Below are 23,089 nucleotides of genomic sequence, written 5' to 3' on the forward strand. Positions count from 1 at the left end.
AGGCCTTAATATCCCTTAGTTTCCGTTAGGACCCCGCTGCCACGGGAGGGTAGGACAAAAGATGTCATGCAAGTTCTTTTCCATAAGCACATATGACTATATTCGGAATACATGCCTACATTACATTGATGAATTGGAGCTAGTTCTGTGTCACCCTATGTTATAGCTGTTGCATGAATAATCGCATCCGGCATAATTCTCCATCACCGATCCAATGCCTACAAGCTTTTCACATATTGTTCTCGCTTATTTACTTTTCCGTAGTGCATCATCCCGTAACTAACTCATTAGTCACATTGCTTGCAAGGCTTATAGTGATGTGCATTACCGAGAGGGCCCAGAGATACCTCTCCGACAATCGGAGTGAAAAATCCTAATCTCGATCTATGCCAACTCAACAAGTACCATCGGAGACACCGGTAGAGCACCTTTATAATCACCCAGTTACGTTGTGACGTTTGGTAGCACACAAAGTGTTCCTCCAGTATTCAGGAGTTGCATAATCTCATAGTCATACGAACATGTATAAGTCATGAAGAAAGCAATAGCAGTAAACTAAATGATCAAGTGCTAAGCTAACGAAATGGGTCAAGTCAATCACATCATTCTCCTAATGATGTGATCCCATTTATCAAATGACAACTCATGTCCATGGCTAGGAAACTCAACCATCTTTGATCAACGAGCTAGTCAAGTAGAGGCATACTAGTGACACTTTGTTTTGTCTATGTATTCACACATGTATTATGTTTCCGGTTAATACAATTCTAGCATGAATAATAAACATTTATCATGAAATAAGGAAATAAATAATAACTTTATTATTGCCTCTAGGGCATATTTCCTTCACGCACCGCTCCCGTCGTCGCCCTCCGGCCGTCACGCCGTCCCAGTTCCTCCGGACGTCCGGCACCCGCGTTCGTTGGACCCTCCGCCCCTCCCGCCATCGAGATCCCGCCGGAGCTAGTCGCGCTGCGCGAGGACGGCGACCCCGATGACAGCCCCGGCTACCTCCTCGCCTTATGGGTGTCGCAGGCAGAGGCGGCGGCGAGAGAGGCCGCTGATCCACAGGCGGCATTGGACGCAACGGCGTTTATGGCAGTGGCGGCAGAGGTTGCTGATCTCCAGGCGGCATTGGACGCGGCGGCGGTGCAGGCGCCTGCGAACGTGCCTGCGGTGGAGGAGGACGATGGCGTCGACTGGGATGCGGCCATCAAGAGCAGCGACGACGACGGAGGTGACGGCGGTGCGGGCAAGGTCGTGAACCTCGCTGACTCCGACGACGAGTAGATTAGGTTTATGTTTAATTAAATTTTGTTATGTTCGAATGTAAGATGAATCGTTTGTCGTAAGGTTTAATGAAATATCGTTATGTTTGAACGCAATTTTGATGAAAATTATTATGAAAATTTTTGATTAGGTTTTCGAATGTCGAATCATTTTTTAATGAAAAGTTAGCCAAAAGAAATGAACAATTGAAAGTTTGCCAGAAAAATTGAAAGGAAAAATAAAAATGGTATAAAAGAAAATAAAAGAAGAGAGTACGAAAGGAAAATAAATAAAACAAAATAAGAATAGAGGAGAAAACTAAAAATAAAGAAAAAAGCCATAAGTAGTATTTAAAAAAATTCAAAAATTTCACCCAATTATCATGTTTTGATTTTTTTTTTTGAACTCACTATTCAAGCAAAGTTAAGTTGGAAATAATTTTGAGCAACGGGTGTTTTAGGATTTTTGGCGGCAAAAACCGTAGAAAGTGCATACAGTCCCAAATACACCGCAAATTGGCATGCATGCTTCTCAGGTGGATACAAGGTCATAAAAAAATTAGGTTCGTTTGAAGGATGTCGGAAAAACGTCCTTCCGGACGGGCCCTTTGGTCCTACCTGAAGGCATGCGCAGTAATAGGTCAAATTTTGATCTTGTTCAGATCAACACCAAATTTTTCCAGGAGGTGGGCATGCCCATCCCAATGCCCCACGCAAATTTTCAACGCTATCGGACACCGAACGCATGTTGCGTCACGTCTGGCCAATGTTTTAGGGTTTTTCGGCGGAGAAACCCGTAGAAAATGCATACAGTCCCAGCAATGCACTGAAAATTGACATGCATGCTTGTCATGTGGATACAAGGTCATATAAAAAAATTTGCGTCCATTGGAAGGATGTTGGAAAAAACGTCCTTCCGGACGGACCCTTTGCTCCCTGCCCGAACGGCCTCCGCTGGAATAGGTCAAATTTTTGTCATCTTTAGATGAACACCAAATTTTTACAGCAGGTGGGCATGCCCATCCCAGTGCCCTACGCAAAGTTTGAATGAAATCCGACACCCAACGCACGTTGCGTCACGTCCGGACAGTGTTTTAGGGTTTTCGGCCCGGAAAATCGTAAAAAATGCATACATTGTCGAAACGCAACAAAATTTGGCATGCATGCTTGCCATGGTCATTCTAGCCCTTGAAAACTATCTGAGGCCGTTTGACGGATGCAAAGGGGAGACATGCATCCGAGGATCCCTTCCGCCCATACCGAAACCCCTGCCTTCCACATGAAGTACCAGAGCGCAATCACGGAATATACCAACTTTTGCCAGCGCATGTGGGGTCCCCACCCCGGTACCCACGCCAAAAATGAACAAAATCAGACAGCGAAAGCACATTGCGTCACGTCCGGGCAGTGTTTTAGAGTTTTTCGGCCTGGAATATCGTAAAAAAATGCATACAGTGTCGAAACGCGACAAAAATTGGCACGCATGCTTGCCATGGTCACTCTAGCCCTTGAAAAAAAATATGAGCCCGTTTGACGGATGCAAAGAGAAGACATGCATCGGAGGATCCCTTCCGCCCATACTGAAACCGCTGCCTTCCACATGAAGTACCTGAGCGCAATCACGGAATGTACCTAACTTTTGCCAGAAGGGGGGCCCACACCGGTACCCCATGCCAAAAATGAACGAAATCTAACACCAAATGCACGTTGCGTCACGTCCGGGCAGTGTTTTACGGTTTTCGGCCCGGAAAATCGTAGAAAATGCATACAGTGTCGAAACGCGACAAATTTTGGCATGCATGCTTGCGATGGTCATTCTAGCCCGTGAAAAAAATCTGATCCCGTTTGACAAATGCGAAGAAGAGACATGCATCGGAGGAAAGAAGAAGAAATAGACGCGAGACGGAGGAGTTCTGCACGTGATTGGTTTTTACTACAGGACTAGATTTTCCAAACGTTTTGCACACTTGGTTATAAATTTTATGTAATAGACATATTTATTGGTTTGGCCACTATTTTGTTTCGGAAAAATTATATACTTAATTACGTTTTTTATGTCTACATGATATTTTGTTTTAGAAAACTATATAATTAGTCACTCTTTTTTATCTCTACATGATTTTTTGTTTCTGAAAAGTTATATGCTTAGTTACGGAGATTTTTTTACACTCAACTATGGTTGCACGTTATTAAAAATAGAAAAAAAAACACTCAACTATGTCTGCGAGTTATTAAAAATAGAAAAAATAGCCCGCCCGTCCACCAGCGTCTCCTACTAAACCTGTCACATGATTTTTTGTTTCTGAAAAGTTATATGCTTAGTTACGGAGATTTTTTTACACTCAACTATGGTTGCATGTTATTAAAAATTAAAAAAAGACACTCAACTATGTCTGCGAGTTATTAAAAATAGAAAAAAAAATAGCCCACCCGTCCACAGCGTCTCCTACTAAACCTGTCAATATCAAGCCCACCGGGCGACAAATCCAGGCATTTCAGATCACGTTGTGGAAACAGAGCCCAACAGGGCGGCCGACTCGGCGACGTCATACGTAACTAGTGAGAGGAGTTCAATGCGGAACGGGGCGCCGGCTATTTAAGCGTTTCGTTGGCCGCGGGGCGACTTGGAGACAGCCAGCCGTGAGGTGGGTCGGCCTAATAAGGCCATGGACGGCGCGGACTTCGCGACGGCTCAACGTGCCGTGGCCAGCCCAGTTAACCCCGCTGGGGCGACGCGCGATGGAAAACGAAGGCAAGTTTAGTCCCACCTTGCTAACCGAAGGGGACGTCGACCAGCTTAAATACGCGACTCGTCCGACGCTATTGAACTCCTTTAGTGTATACAAACCCGGCTGATGTGCTTCTCCGTGGGCCCGGTGGCCGCCGCCGAATGGAATGGCCATTGCTAAAATAGCATGCTGCCTGGGCGTTCATTTTGTATTTTTTAACTTACATTTTTTCCAGCCGACGGGACTGTAATAAAAACCAGTGCATAGTCGACATTATAAACACTGGGTAGTGTACATTTATATCAACAATAAATATGTAATCAGTCAACACCAACTAATATGATGTCTCAATATAACAATTGTCACACAATAATCTTTATTACACACATATAATATAGTCGACACAAATATCAAGTCTCATATAACATGGGAAAGATATCCGTAGCCAATAATCCTGATTTCACACATATAAAATACTCAACACAAATATAAAGTTAACAATTGTCTTTCATATAAATTGATGAAGTAAAACACTTGCACCGTCTTCACTTGAGCCTTCAAGCCCAGTTGCTGCATAGAATAAATTAGAAATTGTGGGAATCAATGTACGGTAAATGAATCAACAAAACTAACATAAACAAACAAAAAGACATATTGTTACATATAAATGGATGAAATAAAACAGATGCACCGTCCTTACTTCTATCTTCAAGCCCAGTTGCTGCAAAGAATAAATTACAAACTATGAGAAAATCAATGTACTGTAAATGAAACAACAAAACTAACATAAACAAACAATAGACATACTCTTTATTTTGGTTGCATGTGCTCTTGTTATGACTTGGGAGTCTGCATATGCTACATAGACGTCCGGGTTTCTCGTCAAATGCTTTAGGTCTCTCATTTTTTGTCACATCTGGGCCACCCTACCACGACCTCTGCTGTGCTGCTTAGGTGCGCCCTTGGTGGAAACCTTTCCTGGATCACGAACCAGAATAAAAACCAGTGCATAGTCGACATTATAAACACTGGGTAGTGTACATTTATATCAACAATAAATATGTAATCAGTCAACACCAACTAATATGATGTCTCAATATAACAATTGTCACACAATAATCTTTATTACACACATATAATATAGTCGACACAAATATCAAGTCTCATATAACATGGGAAAGATATCCGTAGCCAATAATCCTGATTTCACACATATAAAATACTCAACACAAATATAAAGTTAACAATTGTCTTTCATATAAATTGATGAAGTAAAACACTTGCACCGTCTTCACTTGAGCCTTCAAGCCCAGTTGCTGCATAGAATAAATTAGAAATTGTGGGAATCAATGTACGGTAAATGAATCAACAAAACTAACATAAACAAACAAAAAGACATATTGTTACATATAAATGGATGAAATAAAACAGATGCACCGTCCTTACTTCTATCTTCAAGCCCAGTTGCTGCAAAGAATAAATTACAAACTATGAGAAAATCAATGTACTGTAAATGAAACAACAAAACTAACATAAACAAACAATAGACATACTCTTTATTTTGGTTGCATGTGCTCTTGTTATGACTTGGGAGTCTGCATATGCTACATAGACGTCCGGGTTTCTCGTCAAATGCTTTAGGTCTCTCATTTTTTGTCACATCTGGGCCACCCTACCACGACCTCTACTGTGCTGCTTAGGTGCGCCCTTGGTGGAAACCTTTCCTGGATCACGAACCAGAATATGATCTCGGTTAGGCTCAAATGGATTATCATTCACGAAGCTTCGCTGACTATCATCTTCATTCCCCTGAACGTCCTTATTCGCTGTAATATCGTCCAGAGATGCCTTGAACTTGTCGAATAAGAATGGATTACTACATGCGAGATGAGATGCTTCTGCAGATAAGATGGTCAACTCACTATATCTAGCTCTGTCCTCAGCACTCGACCAACCCCACGCAAACAGATCGCTGGTGCGCTTCACGGGCAATCCAACTCTTGCTTTTTTTAGAACCTTCGCAGAACACAACACTTGGGTATCACAGGTAAGTTCAGTGCATTCAAAACATGAAGAATATGCTTGCAAGGAAGCCCTTTGCGAGTCATACTTCAGCAACTGCACTTTATAGTTTCTGCCGAGTTACCTGGCGTATAGTCCACACTAAATCTGTGATCCCTATTATTCTTCCACGCAACCACAAATCTCTGACTATTGTTCCCTTTCAATCTATCAATGAACTCAAGCTTCTGTACCTTCTTCAAATCTTCCTGCAAGATATAAAAGTTTGCCTGCATGAATGCTTTGGCAGCATACGACTCAATGGTCTTACACTCAGTCACTGCTACTGGGAGAGTCTATGAGGCCGTGTAGTCGTCGTAAGCTTCATTCTCGCGGAGGCGAACGATACAATTCTCATAGTGTACAATCATGTCAACGATCGTCATACCATAGTCAAGATGAAGGTGCAGGCTGGAGTTCAGACTCTCGCTCCTCTGATTACTGCGCATACCAAGAAGAAACCCACCAGACAAATATGATGCAGCCCAAAGCGTCCTCTTCCAGTACATCCTATGGAGCCATGTTTTCGTTCTCTCCGTCTTTACCCACAAACGCGGCCCATCTCTCCTCAAAAACTTTATGTGTAGTGGCATAGTACAATAGTGCCCTGAACTCCTTCAACGACTTGTGGTTGAGGTGTTTCTGCATATTCTTTTCAATATGCCATGAACATAGACGATGCCACAATTCAGAAAGCACCTTCCTGATAGCCCTTATCATCGCTGCATCACCATCGGTAATTACAGACTTGGGCCTCTTCTGACAGTGAGCATTCAAGAACGTCTTAAGCAGCCAAACATACGTAGCTTCAGTCTCGTCTGAAACAAAAATTAGTAATTCAACAAAAAGTAAAAAATTCCTGAAAATATTTTTGAAATAAACTTGATCTTTTATTGTACTCGTGAGAAAAAATCCACAAAAAGAAAATCTCCCTTTGACTTCTTTTCAAAAAAGACAAATTTTTGGCTAAAATAGTGTGAATAGTGACCTATAATAGCAAATAAATTTTGTCTTTTTGCTGTGAAGTCAACTTTTGTTTTTTTTCGTGAAAATTTATATACTAGTTTAAAAGTAAGTCAAGTTTTTTGTCAAAATAGTTCGTACCTATTTTGACTTTTTATTAAAATATTTTAAAAAATCCCCTTATAGGGTGCATATAAGGTGAATACCGTAGTGCAACGGTGGTTGTTCAGACCCACAAAAGGGATGAACGGCATTCCATACCTGTTCATCTTGTATGTGTTGTCGAAGACGATAACATCTCCGTAGTCAAGATAATCCCAACGTGACTGGGAATCACACCAGAACAGGTTTTGGAGCCTGCCTTCAGCGTCAACTGTGTGCTCAAAGAAAAAATCAGGATCTCTGTCCTTTCTGGTCATCATGATTCCTATGGCAGTATCAGCATCACCCTGTGCAAGAAATTTCATCTTCTCTCTGTAGCACATGTTATACAGCTTTGTCCTCTGAAACCCTGACTTTGCATACGACCCATACCTGCTAACGAAGTTGTCAAAAATAATATGTTTTCTTATCCCAGCTCCTGCCATAGCTACTATCTCTGCTGTCTCAAATGCTTTGATCTGATTATGAGATCGGAGGAAAGGGACTTCATCCGGTCATGCAAAAATGTGGTTGTGATCATCCGAGAAACTGCTGACATACCAAAGATCAAGCTTTTTATCAAGCTTAACTGTCAAATGGGCTTCACAGAAGCATCGACTCTCCGGTCTAAGCCTGCGGGTCCGGCCTTCCATGGTTAAAAACTTGGCCTGTCGTTTTCCTGCCCTGGAACAGAGATACCTCCTCAAGCGCGCACTCCTTGCGGGACATTTTGAACGTTTCAGCGAGTCCTTCCTAATGCTGAACCCACGTTCTCTCGCGTACTTGTTGTAGAATGTGTACGCCTCATCTAGTGACCTGAATGTCTTGGTCATCACTTCCAATGCCTATCCAGTGACTCTTGCTGATATTCATCATAGCCCATGTCAAGGTCAAACTGAACATCATCGTTGTGCTCATCATTCCCGCTAGGACCATCAACACCTCCCTGCAAAATAAGACATATAACCTTGCATGTCAGTGTGTTCTTGTATTGTTTCTTACCATAAATAATTTAAAAAACTTACTTGGCTCGAGCTCCCACTACGGGATGCATCAACCTCGCTCTCGGCATTGTCATCATCTAAAGTATTACACTTATTGTCACCATTGTCATTTATCAGTACACATTTAAAGTAAATAAGTGGTAATACAATTTTACTGTCAATCATTGCCCTACAATTTTTTGAACGTACCTGGCTCGCACTATTTGCATAAAATTGTTCATCTATATCATATTCCCCATTGTCATTATTGTCATGTACCTGTACAAATTTAAAAAGATATGTAAGTGCCAAAGAACTAGTTTGTATTCGATATGTTTTGGCAACATTCACGGCACTTACATTACCACTATACAATTCATCCTGACTCATATAGTTTTCTCCAGGAGGTTGGTTTGCATTCAATGACGAGGATCCATTATCGCTACCGGAATCATCACTGGCGTATCCGGTTTCTTGCTCCATCTATACACCTACAAATAAGGTGTGAGATCAAAGTCAACATTTCACAACATCATCGCGGATACAGTAAATTCATCAACAGTGACATGACTATGTGTCATGCATTACTAAATGTGTAAAAAAATTGAATGTACAAAAAAATGACACGAACAATCATTAAGAGGTCACTACAACGAATTATTTAGCTAAGTAGGGAATCATCTTGCATACAACTTGCAATGGAAACAGGAAAAAAGAAAAGAAAAGAGAGAGAACCTACTCTCCGTCGTCGAGTGGTCCTCGCCTGGGGTCGACGCTGATGCGCTGCTGCCACTACGCCGTCGACGGCGCGTAACAGGACAGAATGTCGACGCGGTAGCGCTCGGCGATTCACCGGGGACACGGCACGTGGGTGACTGCGGACGCCGACGTGCTGGTGTCCTTTTTGATGAAGGTGAGCAGGGCGTCGACACGTCTGGTCAGGGTCAACGGCGTGCCGGCGGTGGACCAAGTGTTCGGGCGACGACAATGGCGCTACTAGATCCGCCCGGCCGCCGGAGTCACGGCAGCATTGATGACGCTAGGGTTTCCTCGGCGGGGACGGGGTGTCGGGGTGGGGTGTCGGTGTTTTTTTTTCTTTTCCGATCGAACTACCGACGCCATGATCGGTATGCGTACGCGGGCGTACAGGGGCGGGGCGTACACGGGCGGGCGGCCCTACGACGGACGGCGGGTATACTATACGAAAACTAGTATGGACAATACTACCCTTTCTACGTTTAGGGGGGCAGGGGTTGTACCGAAGTCCTTCTCATACACATATTGTGAGCTTCAAATTCATTATGGAATCTAATAATTTCGAGCTGATGATAAAAATATGCCGAAAGGATAATTAACATGCACGAATTTCAACTTTTAATTTTAGTTTATTTTTCTTATTATTGGTGAGTCATCCATAAGGCCAGGGGTGCATCTTTTCTCCTGGACATGTGGTTGCCTTTCATATATGTTTCTTTCTTGGTATAGTTTTTGAAGACATGATGATGCTAAGTTGGCAAAGTGGGGGCAACGACACCTAAAGACCAATTCTTGACTTGTAGGTGTGAAAGTTGTACTGGTCTTCTATTTGTGTTTGACGAACATCTTGCAATCTTCAAAATTTTGCTTGGACAAATCATGCAACTTGCAATACATTCGTGTTGCATTGATGGCTCGACATAGTGATTAAGAATTCTAATATATTCAGGTTTCAGTATTAAATCGAATATATGATTAAACATGTTTAAATTGAAGGTATGCATGTCTTTCTTTAGCGGATCTTGTTCTGAGAACGGATTTCAGACTAAGAAAATGAACGGTTCCGATTTTATATCTTCCATTCGGCTAAGAATTGCTTTTTGCATTTTTTTTTCTGTGATGTCATTGGATAAAATATCATACTAGCATTGGCTTTTCCAAAAGATTTCTACCTTGGCTTTATGTTTCTGAAACAAAAATAGTTACGAAATATATATGTCTCATTTGATACCAAATGTAAGTCAAATATGAAACAAGCAAAGCTTCGCATGTGCTTGTGTTGCAAATCCTTTTTGGTTGCTGCAATGGTTAGCTCCCATTCACTAGTAGAAAACAGGGCTTTCGTTCGGGCCTGGCCAGCCCATTAGTCCCGATTCCGCACGAACCGGGACCCATGGGGTGCATTAGTCCCGGTTCGTGAGCCCAGGGGGCCGGCCGGGCCATGTGGGCCACTGGTCCCGGTTCGTCTGGACCTTTTGGTCCCGGTTCAACGCACGAGCCGGGACCAATGCGCCTCGCCCCTGGCCCATGACCATTAGTCCCGGTTTGTGCCACAAACCGGGACTAAAGGGTTGGTCCAGTTTAGTCCCACCTCGCCAACCGAAGGGCGCTCACACCGGTTTATAAGCCCGTCCCTCTCTGCCTTGTTGAGCTCCTCTCAAAATGAAAATAGATGCCCTTATACAGAGAATTTGACCTAAATTCATAGTGAGTTTCTCTGAAATTCATAGAAATTTATTATGAATTTAGGTTGAATTTTCTCTATAGGCGCATCTATGCTCATTTTTTTATGTTGGGGTTGGCGATCTTTACAGACTTTTTGTGTGTTGAATATGCACCATTCAAAATCAGTCTCTGCTTTGAATGGTTCATTTTGAACACACAAAAAGTTAGGAGTTCAAATAAGTTCAAGAAAATGAAATCCCTTTGTAACAGATGAGTTTTCGTCCGAAACCCTGATATTTCGAAAGAGATTGTCCATTTTGTTCACGAAGTGCATCCACCTTTTGTCGGGACCCTCTCAACTTTCTTGCACATGCTATGTGGATGAAATGATGATACCATGCCAACTTTCAACCTTTTCAGAGTTCATTTGATGATACATTGAAAAATGATGATGTGGCTTTGAAAAATGATGATGTGGCTTTGAATGTGTCCATTAGTGCTGGTTCCAACGGCTAGGCGGGAGGAGCTCTTTAGTACCGGTTTGTGGCGAACCTTTCTCGTGCCACGAACCGGTACTAATGAGGCTGTGGCCCCACGAGCACCTTTAGTACCGGTTCGTGGCACGAACCGGTACTAGAGTTTCTTACTAAGCTGTTTTTTAGTTCCACCTCGCGAAGAGAGAGGCACTAGGAGCGGTTTATAAGCCCTGAGTGCAGAGACGATGAAGAAGAGGCGCAATGCTCACCTTCACGTTGCTTAGCTTCAAGCCTTGAGGAATAAGGTAGACTGCATGGAGCTATGTGCAGTGCAGTCTACACTATTCCGAAAGGCTTGAAGCTAATTAACGAGCATTGCGCCTCTTTTTTATTTTTAATAAATTATTACAACTCCGGACTTCTTGTGTTACGGCAAAAACTGGATGCACTTCGTGTACAAACTGGACAATCTCTTTCGAAGTATCAGGGCCTGTTTCGGACGAAAACTAATCTGTTACACCGGCACTTCATTTTTTTTAAACTTATTACAACTCCAGACTTTTTTTGCGTTCAGTAGGCACCATTCAAAGCGACGTCATCAATTTTCAACACTTTCTGACATCATTTGCTGTTTTTCAATCATTTACCGATTTATTTTCAGAGCTAAATGACCGTGAAATTGAAAATCGCTACAAAATGAACTCTGAAAATGTTGAAACTTGGCATGGTATCATCATTTCACTCACATAGCATGTGCAAGAGAGTAGAGAGGGTTACGGCAAAAACTGGACGCACTTCGTGTACAAACTGGACAATCTCTTTCGAAGTATCAGGGCTTCGGACGAGAACTCATCTGTTACACCGGCACTTCATGTTTTTTAAACTTAATTGAACTCCAGACTATTTTTGCGTCCAGTACGCACCATTCAAAGCGACGTCATCAATTTTCAACACATTCTGACATCATTTGCTGTTTTTCAGTCATTTACCGATTTGTTTAGAGAGCTAAATGACCGTGAAATTGAAAATCGCTACAAAATGAACTCTGATAATGTTGAAACTTGGCATGGTATCATCATTTCACGCAAATAGCATGTGCAAGAGAGTAGAGAGGGTTACGGCAAAAACTAGACGCACTTCGTGTACGAACTGGACAATCTCTTTCGGAGTATCAGGGCTTCGGACGAGAACTCATCTGTTAGTCAGAAAGGATTAGTAAATGCATGAAAAATAACAAATGAAGTCAGAAAGGGTTGAAAAATGATGATGTTGCTTTGAATGGTGCATTTTGAACACACAAAAAGTCAGGAGTTCAAATAAGTTTTAAAAAATGAAATCCCTTTGTAACAGACGAGTTTCCGTATGAAATCCTGATACTTTGAAAGAGATTGTCCGTTTTGTACACGAAGTGCATCCAGTTTTTGCCGTAACCCTCTCAACTTTCTTGCACATGCTATGTGGATGAAATGATGATACCATGCCAACTTTCAACCTTTTCAGAGTTCATTTGAAATGCTTTTCAATTTTATGGTCTTATAGCTCTAAATAATTAGTAAATGCATGAAAAATAACAAATGAAGTCAGAAAGGATTGAAAAATGATGATGTGACTTTAAATGGTGCATTTTGAACACACAAAAAGTCAGGAGTTCAAATAAGTTTTAAAAAATGAAATCCCTTTGTAACAGACGAGTTTCCGTATGAAATCCTGATACTTTGAAAGAGATTGTCCGTTTTGTACACGAAGTGCATCCAGTTTTTGCCGTAACCCTCTCAACTTTCTTGCACATGCTATGTGGACGAAATGATGATACCATGCCAACTTTCAACCTTTTTAGAGTTCATTTGACATGCTTTTCAATTTTAGGGTCTTATAGCTCAAAATAATTAGTAAATGCATGAAAAATGGTGCATGAAAAATAACAAATAAAATAAATAAGTAATTGGAAACAAAATAATATAAACTTTATCAAAATATATAAGTAGAAACAAAATAAAATAAACTTTAATAAAATTTATGAAACTAAAATTAACAAAGTATTTTCTGTTCAAAACATTATAAGAAACCTCTAGTATTATTGAAACTAAAATCATATAAAATTGATGCAACTAAAATTATCGAAGTATTTTCTGTTCAAAATCATTAAAAGCAAAAAGAACTTTCATAAAGAACTTTTTTTATAGAAACTTTAATAGCAAAAAGAATTATCATAAAGTAAAATAAATAAGTAATTAGAAACAAAATAAAATAAAATAAATAAGTTTTTTGTTGTAAGTAGAAACAAAACAAAATAAATAAAGCAAAAAAGAAAACAAAAAACAGGCAAAAAATAAAAAATATGCCACCTACTGGGCCACCACGGCCTGAATACGACTAGAAACCCATCCATGGGCCAGGATTCAGGCCCGCATGAGGCCCAGTAGGCCCACAGGCACATAGTGACAGATTAGGCCCGAAAGCCTGCAGTTGGGAGGAGCTCGAGAGGGTGGGCGCAGCAGCGCTTATAAACCACTCTCGAGCCCTCTCAACTAGCGAGGTGGGACTAAACTTTTGGCCGCGACGTGGGCAGCAAGAGGCCTTTGGTCCCGATTGGTGCCACCAATCGGGACTAAAGGGGTGCATTGGTACCGGTTCGTGGCACCAAACGGGACCAATGCCCCCCCCCCTTTAGTCCCGGTTGGTGCCACCAACCGGGACCAAAGGCCGCCGTTTCCCGCCCTTTGGGCTGCTAAAAAGAGGCCTTTGGTCCCGGTTGGTGGCACCAACCGGGACTAAAGGTCGCATTCGTCCCGGTTGCTGTCACGAACCGGGACCAATGCTCCGTCTATATATACAGCACTTGTGAAAAAAAAATTCAGTTCTTCGATCCCGCCCCGACGACGCCGCCAGGCTGCCCCTCTATGCCTCGCCGTCGTCGTCGTCGCCCTTGCCTCCGACGCCGTCCCGCACCGCCCAGACGCCGTCGCCGCCCCGCGCCCCTTGCCTCCTCGTCGCCCGTCGCCGCGCCCCTCACCTCCGCCCCCTGCCTCCTCGTCGCCCGTCGCCACGCCCCTCACCGTCGCCATCGCCGCCCCCTGCCTCCTCGTCGCCCATGGCCGCACCCCTCACCGTCGCCCCCGTGCCCTGCCTCCTCGTCGATCGCCGCCCCTTTTGTGAGCTCATATGAATTTTCCTAATTTAGATGTTCATAGATTTTTTTTGTTCATAGATTTTTTTCTGTTAGAATATGCAAATGTTAGAATTTTTTCTGTTCATAGATTTTTTTTTGTGATATTATTGTTGAATATGCAAATGTTTGTGTGTTCATATATATATGCAAAGAATATGTCAATTTTTTCTGAGAATTTTTATAATTTTTTTCTGTTGTAATTTTGTTCATAGAATTTTTATCTTGTTCATAGAATTTTTATGATTTTTTTCTGTTGTAATTTTGTTCATAGAATCAGAAGAGAAAGTGTTTAATAGAATTAGTTAGAAAAATAATAGAACTAGTTAAACTAGTTTATTTTTAGTAAGAACTACTTTATTTTATATATTTATAGTAAGTGCTTAGTAGTTGAACTAGTTGATTAATTAATAAAACTACTTTATTAAATTTTACTATATATAGAAGTAGTTTATTTTTAGTAAGAACTACTTTATTTTATTTATTTATAGTAAGTGCTTAGTAGTTGAACTAGTTGATTAATTAATAAAACTACTTTATTTTATTTATAGTAAGTGCTTAATTAGTAGTTGAACTAGTTGATTTAACAAAACTAGTTTATTTTACTATAGAAGTAGTTTATTTTTAGCAAGAAAATTAATAGAACTAGTTTGTTTTTTTAGTTAAAGCAATTATTCCCGCATCGACGTCGACGATGCCTATCCCGCATCCTCGTCGTCGACTCGGCGGAGGAGGCCGGCTTGATCAGAGGGGCCATGTCCGGGACTGGGCTCCGCCGGGCTGGTTTTGGGAGGTGCTACCTTCCGGTGGGCGTAGGTTGGTGAGGAGCCAGCCCGTCGTTGACCCGATCCTTGTTTGGTGGCGGTCGCGTGGGCCAGTGACGGTGCCGAGGCTTCCAGACACCGCGGAGGTGGTACGTCACCGTGTCAGCAAGGAGGACCAGCACGTCCGTCGCTACATGGTTGCGTTGGAGGGCAGGTTCGACAATACCTGGCAGGTTCTTCAGGGATCTCATTGGAGCTATGATCCTGTGATGGTTCCATCCCTTCGGGTGTCCACCGCCCGCGCCGATATCCGTCGGGCGCTACAGTTCTAGCTGTACTAGCGATGCTATATGTATGATAGTATTCGAGGTGTATTAGTGATAATATTCGACGATGTACGGACGCATGAAGATGATGTAGTTTTGCTTATAATTGAATGCATCCTAATTTGAATACTACTTTATTTTGTGATTTGATTTTGCTTATTGAATGATCAAAGTGAAAAACTACTCCTACTTTGAATGCTAAAATTGGAGAGCACTATGCAAGGCGTATGCATATGATTAGTTGATAGCTTATAGGGTTTTTGTTTTCGCATAAATCTAGGAGCCCCCGGCCCCTCCATCATCCCCGCCGTCGTCCCCGTCACCGCCCCCTCCGACATCGAGGTGAGACTAGCCAAATCCTCTTTTAGAAAGATAATTAAACGATATTTTGGGTTGATTGTAAGTCTATCGAGTCTCCACCATATATGAGAGGACGAAGAATCCCGACTGTTGTCGTGGGGGTAGCTTCTCCTTCGTTCCCGTGTGCTAGACAATTTGGTGTAATGCACTCGAGAACGAAAGGAGGAGCTACCATCACCGACGGTCGCAAATGTCAGAGAGGAATCAGTGAGGGAGACTTCCACCATATATATATGAGAGGACGAAGAATCCCGACTGTTGTCGTGGGGGTCGCTTCTCCTTTGTTCCCGTGTGCTAGAAATTTTGGTGTAATGCACTCGGGGACAAATGGAGGAGCGACCATCACCAACGGTCGAATGTATACACCACGTGAGCTGAGAGTTTTCAAGAAAAGACTCGACAAACCGATAGTCAAGCAGTGATGAATAATAATGATCTAACTTAGGTTTTTTAGTACATATATTTAATTGTAGACGTTTAATATTTAAATTATGAACATAGGAAATGTCGTACTCGGACGACGAAAGTCTCCCGGAGGAGTGCGACTGGTGCCACGACGACCGAAGTCAGTGCGGCAGGCCTCACCTGGACGAAGATCGGCGCTTCAGTATTAAGCTGGAGGAGACCTTCAATGTTGAAACGGTACGCAACGACGACAAGTGTTATTTTTTCGTCATTAAGCACGACTTCAACTATTTCAACGTGTACTTTTCATCTTTTACAATTCGGCTAGCTTTTCATCTTTGGACGAATGTTGACAAATTCGTGACACACGGTCGACCATTTGAAATTTTCTTTGAGGAGTAGTTTCACCTCGCTGTTTGACACGACTTTCGTGTTGCTTTTTTTTCACAAATCATAGACAAGTAGATCTACATGTGACCAGTATACTGTAATATGCATGTCAGCCTCCTAATCTTCTTCACTCCTAATCTCGTTCACTAGTCTTATCTAATCTACACAACTATGCTTCGATTTGAGATAAGTTGTACATGAAAAAACACATCGACGTTGTGGTTCCATTCAAGCAACTGGTTCGTGATTTCATTGATTGTACATGTTCAGTTTCGTGTTTATCTTTGGAGCTATTTTGGATGAATTTCAACAAATTCAACGCACACGGTCATCCGTTTGAATTTTCCTTTGACTAGTAGCTTCATCTATCCGTTTTGCATGACTTTCGCGTTGTATGTATTCTATTTCAAAGGTTGTAGACAAATACATATACATGTCACTAGTCCCTTCTAATCTTATCAGTGTACTTTACACCGTTTGCTTCGAACTTGTGGGAGTGCTCTCACGTGTGTGCTGTGTTCATGCGAACGTGTGTGCGCGCGCGCGTGTGCATGTGTTGTTCATGTGACCATGTAAACGTGTGTGTGTTGTCACGTGTATATTCTACTGTAACCTCTCTGTTTTAGTGTAGTTGTTAACTCCCAATCATGATGCATGTATACAACCAAACACTAGAAAGGAATTGCTTTTACAATGCAGACAATCTATATGCAGGTGACCAAACAACATGGAAACATCATATTTTGCCTTGTATCTTCTCAACCAGGCTCTACTTAGACTGGCCCGTTTTTTCCATGTAACTTCTAAATATCGGTGCAGATAGCCAAACTTGTCACTAGCAATGACGCATACACCTCCTATTTATCCTTGCGATGGTAGGATCCGTGAATTTTAAAACCCTAAATTTAAAGTTTCCAAATTTTCCAAAAAATACACGTACACATAAAGTGTTGTCTACGAGCGTGTAAAGTTTCAACATTAAATACGTTAATATACACGTAACTGAGCGTAGCTTAGATAACTAGGTTCTTTGTTGTGAAACTAGCTCACCATGATTCAAGTCTTAAATTTGGCACTGGCATTCGTATTTTTGGAATTTATTTCAGAATTTCGGTGAAGTCCGTTCAGTCGGAGGAGATGTTTTCATTAAATGCGAAGGTGTTTATGGTGATCACTTTATCAACCTTAAAATATTGTGCTGGTTCATTATCTCGGAGTTCTCATAGGAATAAGATGTGTGTGCGTGTATTTACATGGATGAGTGTAAATGCACTATTCAGTATAAAAATGTTCATGATTTTTATAGTTCACATCGTAACGTCTATCATCATAAAAATTACGAACTTGTAGAAACACCCTATGTACTATATGTGTATTTTTTTTCAGGATCCTTTAGCTTCAAAAGTTGATTTTTAGTTAGTTGTCGTTACTATGCCTTCAAGTTGAACCCTTCCAATCTACAATTCTCTTAATCAGCGGTATCTGATGCATAGTGCACTATTCTTGTGGAGCCTTAGCACGATGATTGTCTGACTGTCTACTACAATAAGTTTTGTCCGGCTCCGATGAGGGAGGAGAAATGATAGAGACACACTTTTGGCTCACTCCAGATAGTTGGTCTATGAAACTGGATGTAACTTCTATTATTTCGGACCTTAGTTGTACTGCCATGAGATATGAAGAATAGATCCAAAGTTTTTGTTTCTTCCAAAAAAAGACATCCGAGGAGAACCCCAAAAAAAGATAGAATTAGTGCTCAACGTTGTGTGCACTTATGAGCAGAATTTCTTAGTATTTTTGCTTGCATCTTGTTGGATGTCATTTGGACAAAAAAAATTGCATGAACCTAAAATATTTTGAAGCTTCAGATTTCTTTTTTGTTATTTTTTTTAAATTTTAATCGAAGGTGAAATACATCCGTGTTTAGGTATTACAATTTTTTCTTTCCTCCTAGCGGCGATGGCGCGAGTCCACCCCCCCCCCCCCCCCCCCTCACGCCTTGTTGTTGTTCAAATCAAATTGAAACCGGAGCAAATCTCGTGAGTTATTCAGCCCACATAAGATTGAAGATGAGGAGGAGGAAAGAGCAAAGTAGGAAGGGGTAGATTCCTAGCCTAGTGCCATGGGGATGTTGGCACTAAAGTGGTTCATGTCCACGCAGTCGGGGCGGCGGCAGCAGATCGTGAGTTTTTCCTCCTAAATTCAAATCACTGACAAAATGCAGCGGCTCGGGAGCAAAGTAACTCTCGGAAGGGAGGGGCAGAGAGCAGCAATGCAAGCGGATGCGCTTTTTCCGGATTGAGATCATTGAAAAAACTTGTCAATGCAGGTGTTCTTTTTGTTTGGGGGGGGGGGGGGGGGGGAGTCAATCCTAGTCGGATGGGTTATTTTTCCTGAAATTCAAATCATAGCAAAAAAAAAAAAAGCTTTCGGAATGGAGGGGTGGAGAGCAGCAGTACAAGTGCATGTGTTTCTTTTCTTTCGAAAGGTCAAAATCATTGCAAAAGATCCGTGGTAGTACGAGAAAAAAGGTGATTCAATTCAAATCATAAAAAAGAAATTCAGTTGTGCTTTTCAGAAATTCAAATAAAAAAGGACTTACGGTCACTCTGTACATCTGCCCCCCTACACACACGAAGTCACATATGTGAGGCCAGCGAGCTAGGGTGACGGGCCGGCACGACCCGGCCCGGCCAGCAGTACTGGCCCCCTGCACACACGAAACCACATCTGTGGAGCCAGCGAGCTAGGGTGACGGGCCGACACGAACCGGCCCGGACAGAAGCACATTGTGACTGCCTTTTTGCCTCCGCACGCCAGGCGTGCGTCCTCGGCGAAAGATCGGTCAGCGGCACGCTATTTAAGCTGGAGTATACAGAGCTGAGCTCTCGGGGTGGTACAATACGTCTAGTCAAGTTGGGCTGTACACACACAAAACGAAATTAGTCGCCGCACGACGCATCTACAAGGAGGCTGACATCCTTCTTATGAAGGAAGTAATTGTGGCTGGGGTCATTGGGTTGCCGTAAAAACCCTCCTACTATGCTCTTTCCTAACGTGCCAAACGGCATAAGAGGCAACACAGATCTTTATTTCTTTCTGAATTAGTATGTCTTTTTGAAGGTATTGTGCCGCCACCTTTCGCGTTGCTGCGTTTATCCGAGTGATCCACAAACGACAAAAATCCTTCTTTTGCCTACCTTTATCTCGATGAGAGGAAACAAAAGTTTTTTTTACCTGTTAGGTAATCATTTGATTAAGTCTTAAATGAGCCTCTTTAAAGTTTGAGGCAAATAAACGCATTTTTGTTCGTCGTCTCGGGGCTCTAACGCTTCACGCTGGAAGCCTCCTGGACTAATGCGATGATTGTACTGCAAGTGCAAAACTGCCATGAGTCCATCACTGCTAATAAATACTCTCTATATATTAAAATATAAGTCATTTTTTATACTATGGCATTGTCAAAAAGTCTATATTTTGATAGGGAGTATAATCTATGAATAAATAACCAATTGTTTTCTGTAACAAATAACATATCTAGTATCTTCACTTTGCACTAAACTGTGGCTGCTTTAACTCATAAGGCATTCAGGCGCCTTAAAAATTCTTGGGCTATTCAGCGTCACTCATATTCACCCAAATATGGGATAAATATGAGGCGATCCCGAACACGTTACTCATATCCAACTAAATATAAGACAAGTATGGGGCAGTCCGGGAGCGTCTGCCACGTCAACTCAGCCCAGTCCTGGTCCACGCATGCCACACAAATGTCCCTATTTGAATTACCCTAGACCGCAGTCAACTTCAATCCTAGTTCCGTCCACTCCACTCCTGATCCCCTCCGAACCCATTCGATGGCCGACGACCGAAGCAGCGCTGGCTCGGGTGGGAAATCCGGCTCTGATGACGACTAGACAAGCCTGCTGCGTGAAGCGGAGCCCGATGATGTGGAGGTCGCCCTCTGCATCGCATTAAGTCAAAAATAGCTCGACCAAGGTGGATCCGACAACGGCGAATCTACTTCACCAACGTCCGGTGCCGACCCCTCTCGCCCAGCGTGCAGCTCCGACCACTCCGTTCCACGCCGACAACCAGAAGAAGAAGGGGGCGGCAAGGAAATGGTGATTTCCTCCGCCCTTCCAAGTCTGTAATATGCATGTGCACTGTTCGACGATGAACTTCGACAAACTATGGTCCTTGTCCGGTGATGCAGTGGTGATCCGGCATGTTGATCGTGTTTTGCATGGGTTTGGGTTCCGGATATGAACGTAGATGTGAAAGCTAACATATAAGGCCGGGGGCCTAACCAAACCCGACATAGACAACCCAGGCCCAGGCAACCGTGCGTCGCTCGTAGAAATCAGGCCTAAGCCCTACCCGTCAATGTAAAAGCCCACAGGGCCTCAGGCTGGGCCTCTTTGCTAAATAGCAAATATGACGGGCTCAGCCCGGCCTTCGGGCCCAATATCCAGGCCCAGGCCTAGCCCGTGAGCAACGTCGGGCTGGGCTTTTTCGGGCCGGCCAGATCAGGCCGTCCGGGCCCGGCTGCACATAGCCAGGTATACTGTCAACCACATAACTCTGATGAAATATTAATAAAAAAAGAAAAACATAAGTCGATGAAAAGCGCCGTCCGGAAATATACATGAAAATGTCGCCCCCCTGTATATACATGAAAAATGTCCACACTACATTTATGACGACGGATGTATACCACATGAAAAATCTGTATACGATATTTATGAGCTGAAAGTGAGGCATCGATCGATCGACATTGTGTTGCCAGACCTACCCTGTTCCTCTCTCCTCCTTCGTCCCCAAGGCTCTGAATCCCCTGCAGTTTCCTCTGAAGAACTCTGCATCCGAGTGTAACTGAAGAACTCTGCATCCAAGTGTAATCTGAAGAACTCTGCATCCGAGTGTAAGTGTGTAACCGATACATTTTTTGCACCACTATGCAGTCTATGCTAGTGCGTGGCCAAGAGGGCCGTCGGTCCAACACGATCTACCTACAGCGCCAGTGCATGACCAGTTCATCGCCGGAATTAATCAACATGATCGCCGGAGGTACGCCTTATGATCGTCGATTGATCTGATTACACAGTAAGGACGAGACAAGAACTAACAAACAAACGGAACTAATAGTAGTTCATACACGTGAAGACGACGAGATTACCAACAGCTGGGAGAGTACAGAGACGCAAAGAGAGAATAACATATCGTAACGATCTAGCCGCGACGAGCCTAGGCGCCGGGGGCGGCGTCCTTGGTGCGGTTGCCGAGGTATCCGCCGTACTCGCGGCGGGCGTAGTCCTTGACGTGGCTGGCGGTGTCGGCGAGGCGGCTGCGGGCGCGGTCCACGCGGTCGGCGCCCACGGGGTGCCGCCCCGTGAAGTACCGGTACGCCCAGGTGGCTGCGGCGAGGGCGGCCACGGCGAACCCGACGAAGGAGAGCGCCGCCACGGCCACGACCAGGAGCGCGAACGAGAACGGCACCCAGATGGGGCTGGTCAGCAGCGCCAGCGGGCCGAGGAAGACGAGCGCCACCACCGCGCCCGTGAACGTCAGCCCCGCCAGCACCAGCAGCGCCGCGCCGGCGAGCAGCAGGGTCAGCAGGCCCACCACCTGCGTCGCGTTCGGGAGGTGCGCCTGCACGCGCTGCAGCAGCGTCGTCGACGGGTCGTCCAGGTCCGTGCGCCCCGGCCGCCGCGCCGAGGCCACGCCGCCCTCGCCATGCCGATCCGCCATGGGAGGAGGGTGTGAGCGGGAGGTAGCTAGCCTAGGAGGAGGAGGAAGAGTGGTGGCAGCTAGGCCAAGCTGGGGGAGAAGGAGACGGCATGGCGGGGGAAGGAGTTAAAGGGGCGGAGAGGGACGCGGGCGCGCGGGCACGTGGCCGGGGCGCCGACCGTGCATGCGCGACGTGTGTGCGACGACGGACGGGGTTGCTCTGCTCGGCTCTGCCCCCTTGTCTATATTCCACCGTGCTCCGCGGATCGGGTTCCATTTTTACTGTAGTTTTTACCGGCGGCACGGCAGGATATGCTGCTGGCGTGATGCCGTTGAGTGGGCATCTGGTGCGGCACGTGTGCGGCGGGGGCGACGGTTCGAGGCGCTGCTGGCTGAGTGTGACACTGACACGGCGATGCCAAGCAGGCCACGGCCGACGGGTGGCCAGGCATGCCTGCGTACATGCTTTGTCGTTGCGCCGGCGGCACTGTTCACAGCCTCGATCTCCTTTTGGGCATCCTGCTGGTGACGCCGGCCGGAGACGTGGGCGACGAGCGGCGTGGCCTCGGTGGAGAGTCGTGGAGATCCACTGAGGTACGCGCACGTACCGACGATGTGTTGCGCGGCAGAGCTTTGGCGAGTTCGTGGTTGCTGCCGTGTAGCACAAATGCACGGCACTGCCTTTTCCTTAACACAGTATAGGCACATACACTATGCATATGCACCTACAATCATCTTTATGAATGTACACACATCACCGTATACTTACAAGCACCTCTAAGAGACGAGATAAGAGTCTTCGTAGTCGACCAAAAGGTCTCCTCGTACTGAGTTAATTGCACGTTTGTACCATAATTAGGGCTAGGATGACAAACTAGTACCACTTTACTTTTTTCACAAATCAGT

General features: G+C 44.0%; 1 protein-coding gene across 1 annotated transcript; it reads right to left on the minus strand.

The window, feature by feature from the left end:
• Nucleotides 1-21,501: 21,501 nt before the first annotated feature.
• On the minus strand, nt 21,502-22,395 carry LOC109760105 (oleosin G). Its single transcript, XM_020318943.4, has one exon. The coding sequence runs from the start codon at nt 22,202-22,204 to the stop codon at nt 21,701-21,703; it is 504 nt and encodes a 167-aa protein (XP_020174532.1). The 5' UTR covers nt 22,205-22,395; the 3' UTR covers nt 21,502-21,700.
• Between the last annotated feature and the right edge of the window lie 694 nt (nt 22,396-23,089).

This window comes from Aegilops tauschii, chromosome 1 (genome assembly GCF_002575655.3).
Source record: "Aegilops tauschii subsp. strangulata cultivar AL8/78 chromosome 1, Aet v6.0, whole genome shotgun sequence".
Taxonomy (NCBI): Eukaryota; Viridiplantae; Streptophyta; class Magnoliopsida; order Poales; family Poaceae; genus Aegilops; species Aegilops tauschii.

Bases quoted from the DNA above. Each gene is read 5' to 3' on its own strand.
- LOC109760105 (XM_020318943.4), bottom strand. From the start codon at position 22,204: ATGGCGGATCGGCATGGCGAGGGCGGCGTGGCCTCGGCGCGGCGGCCG.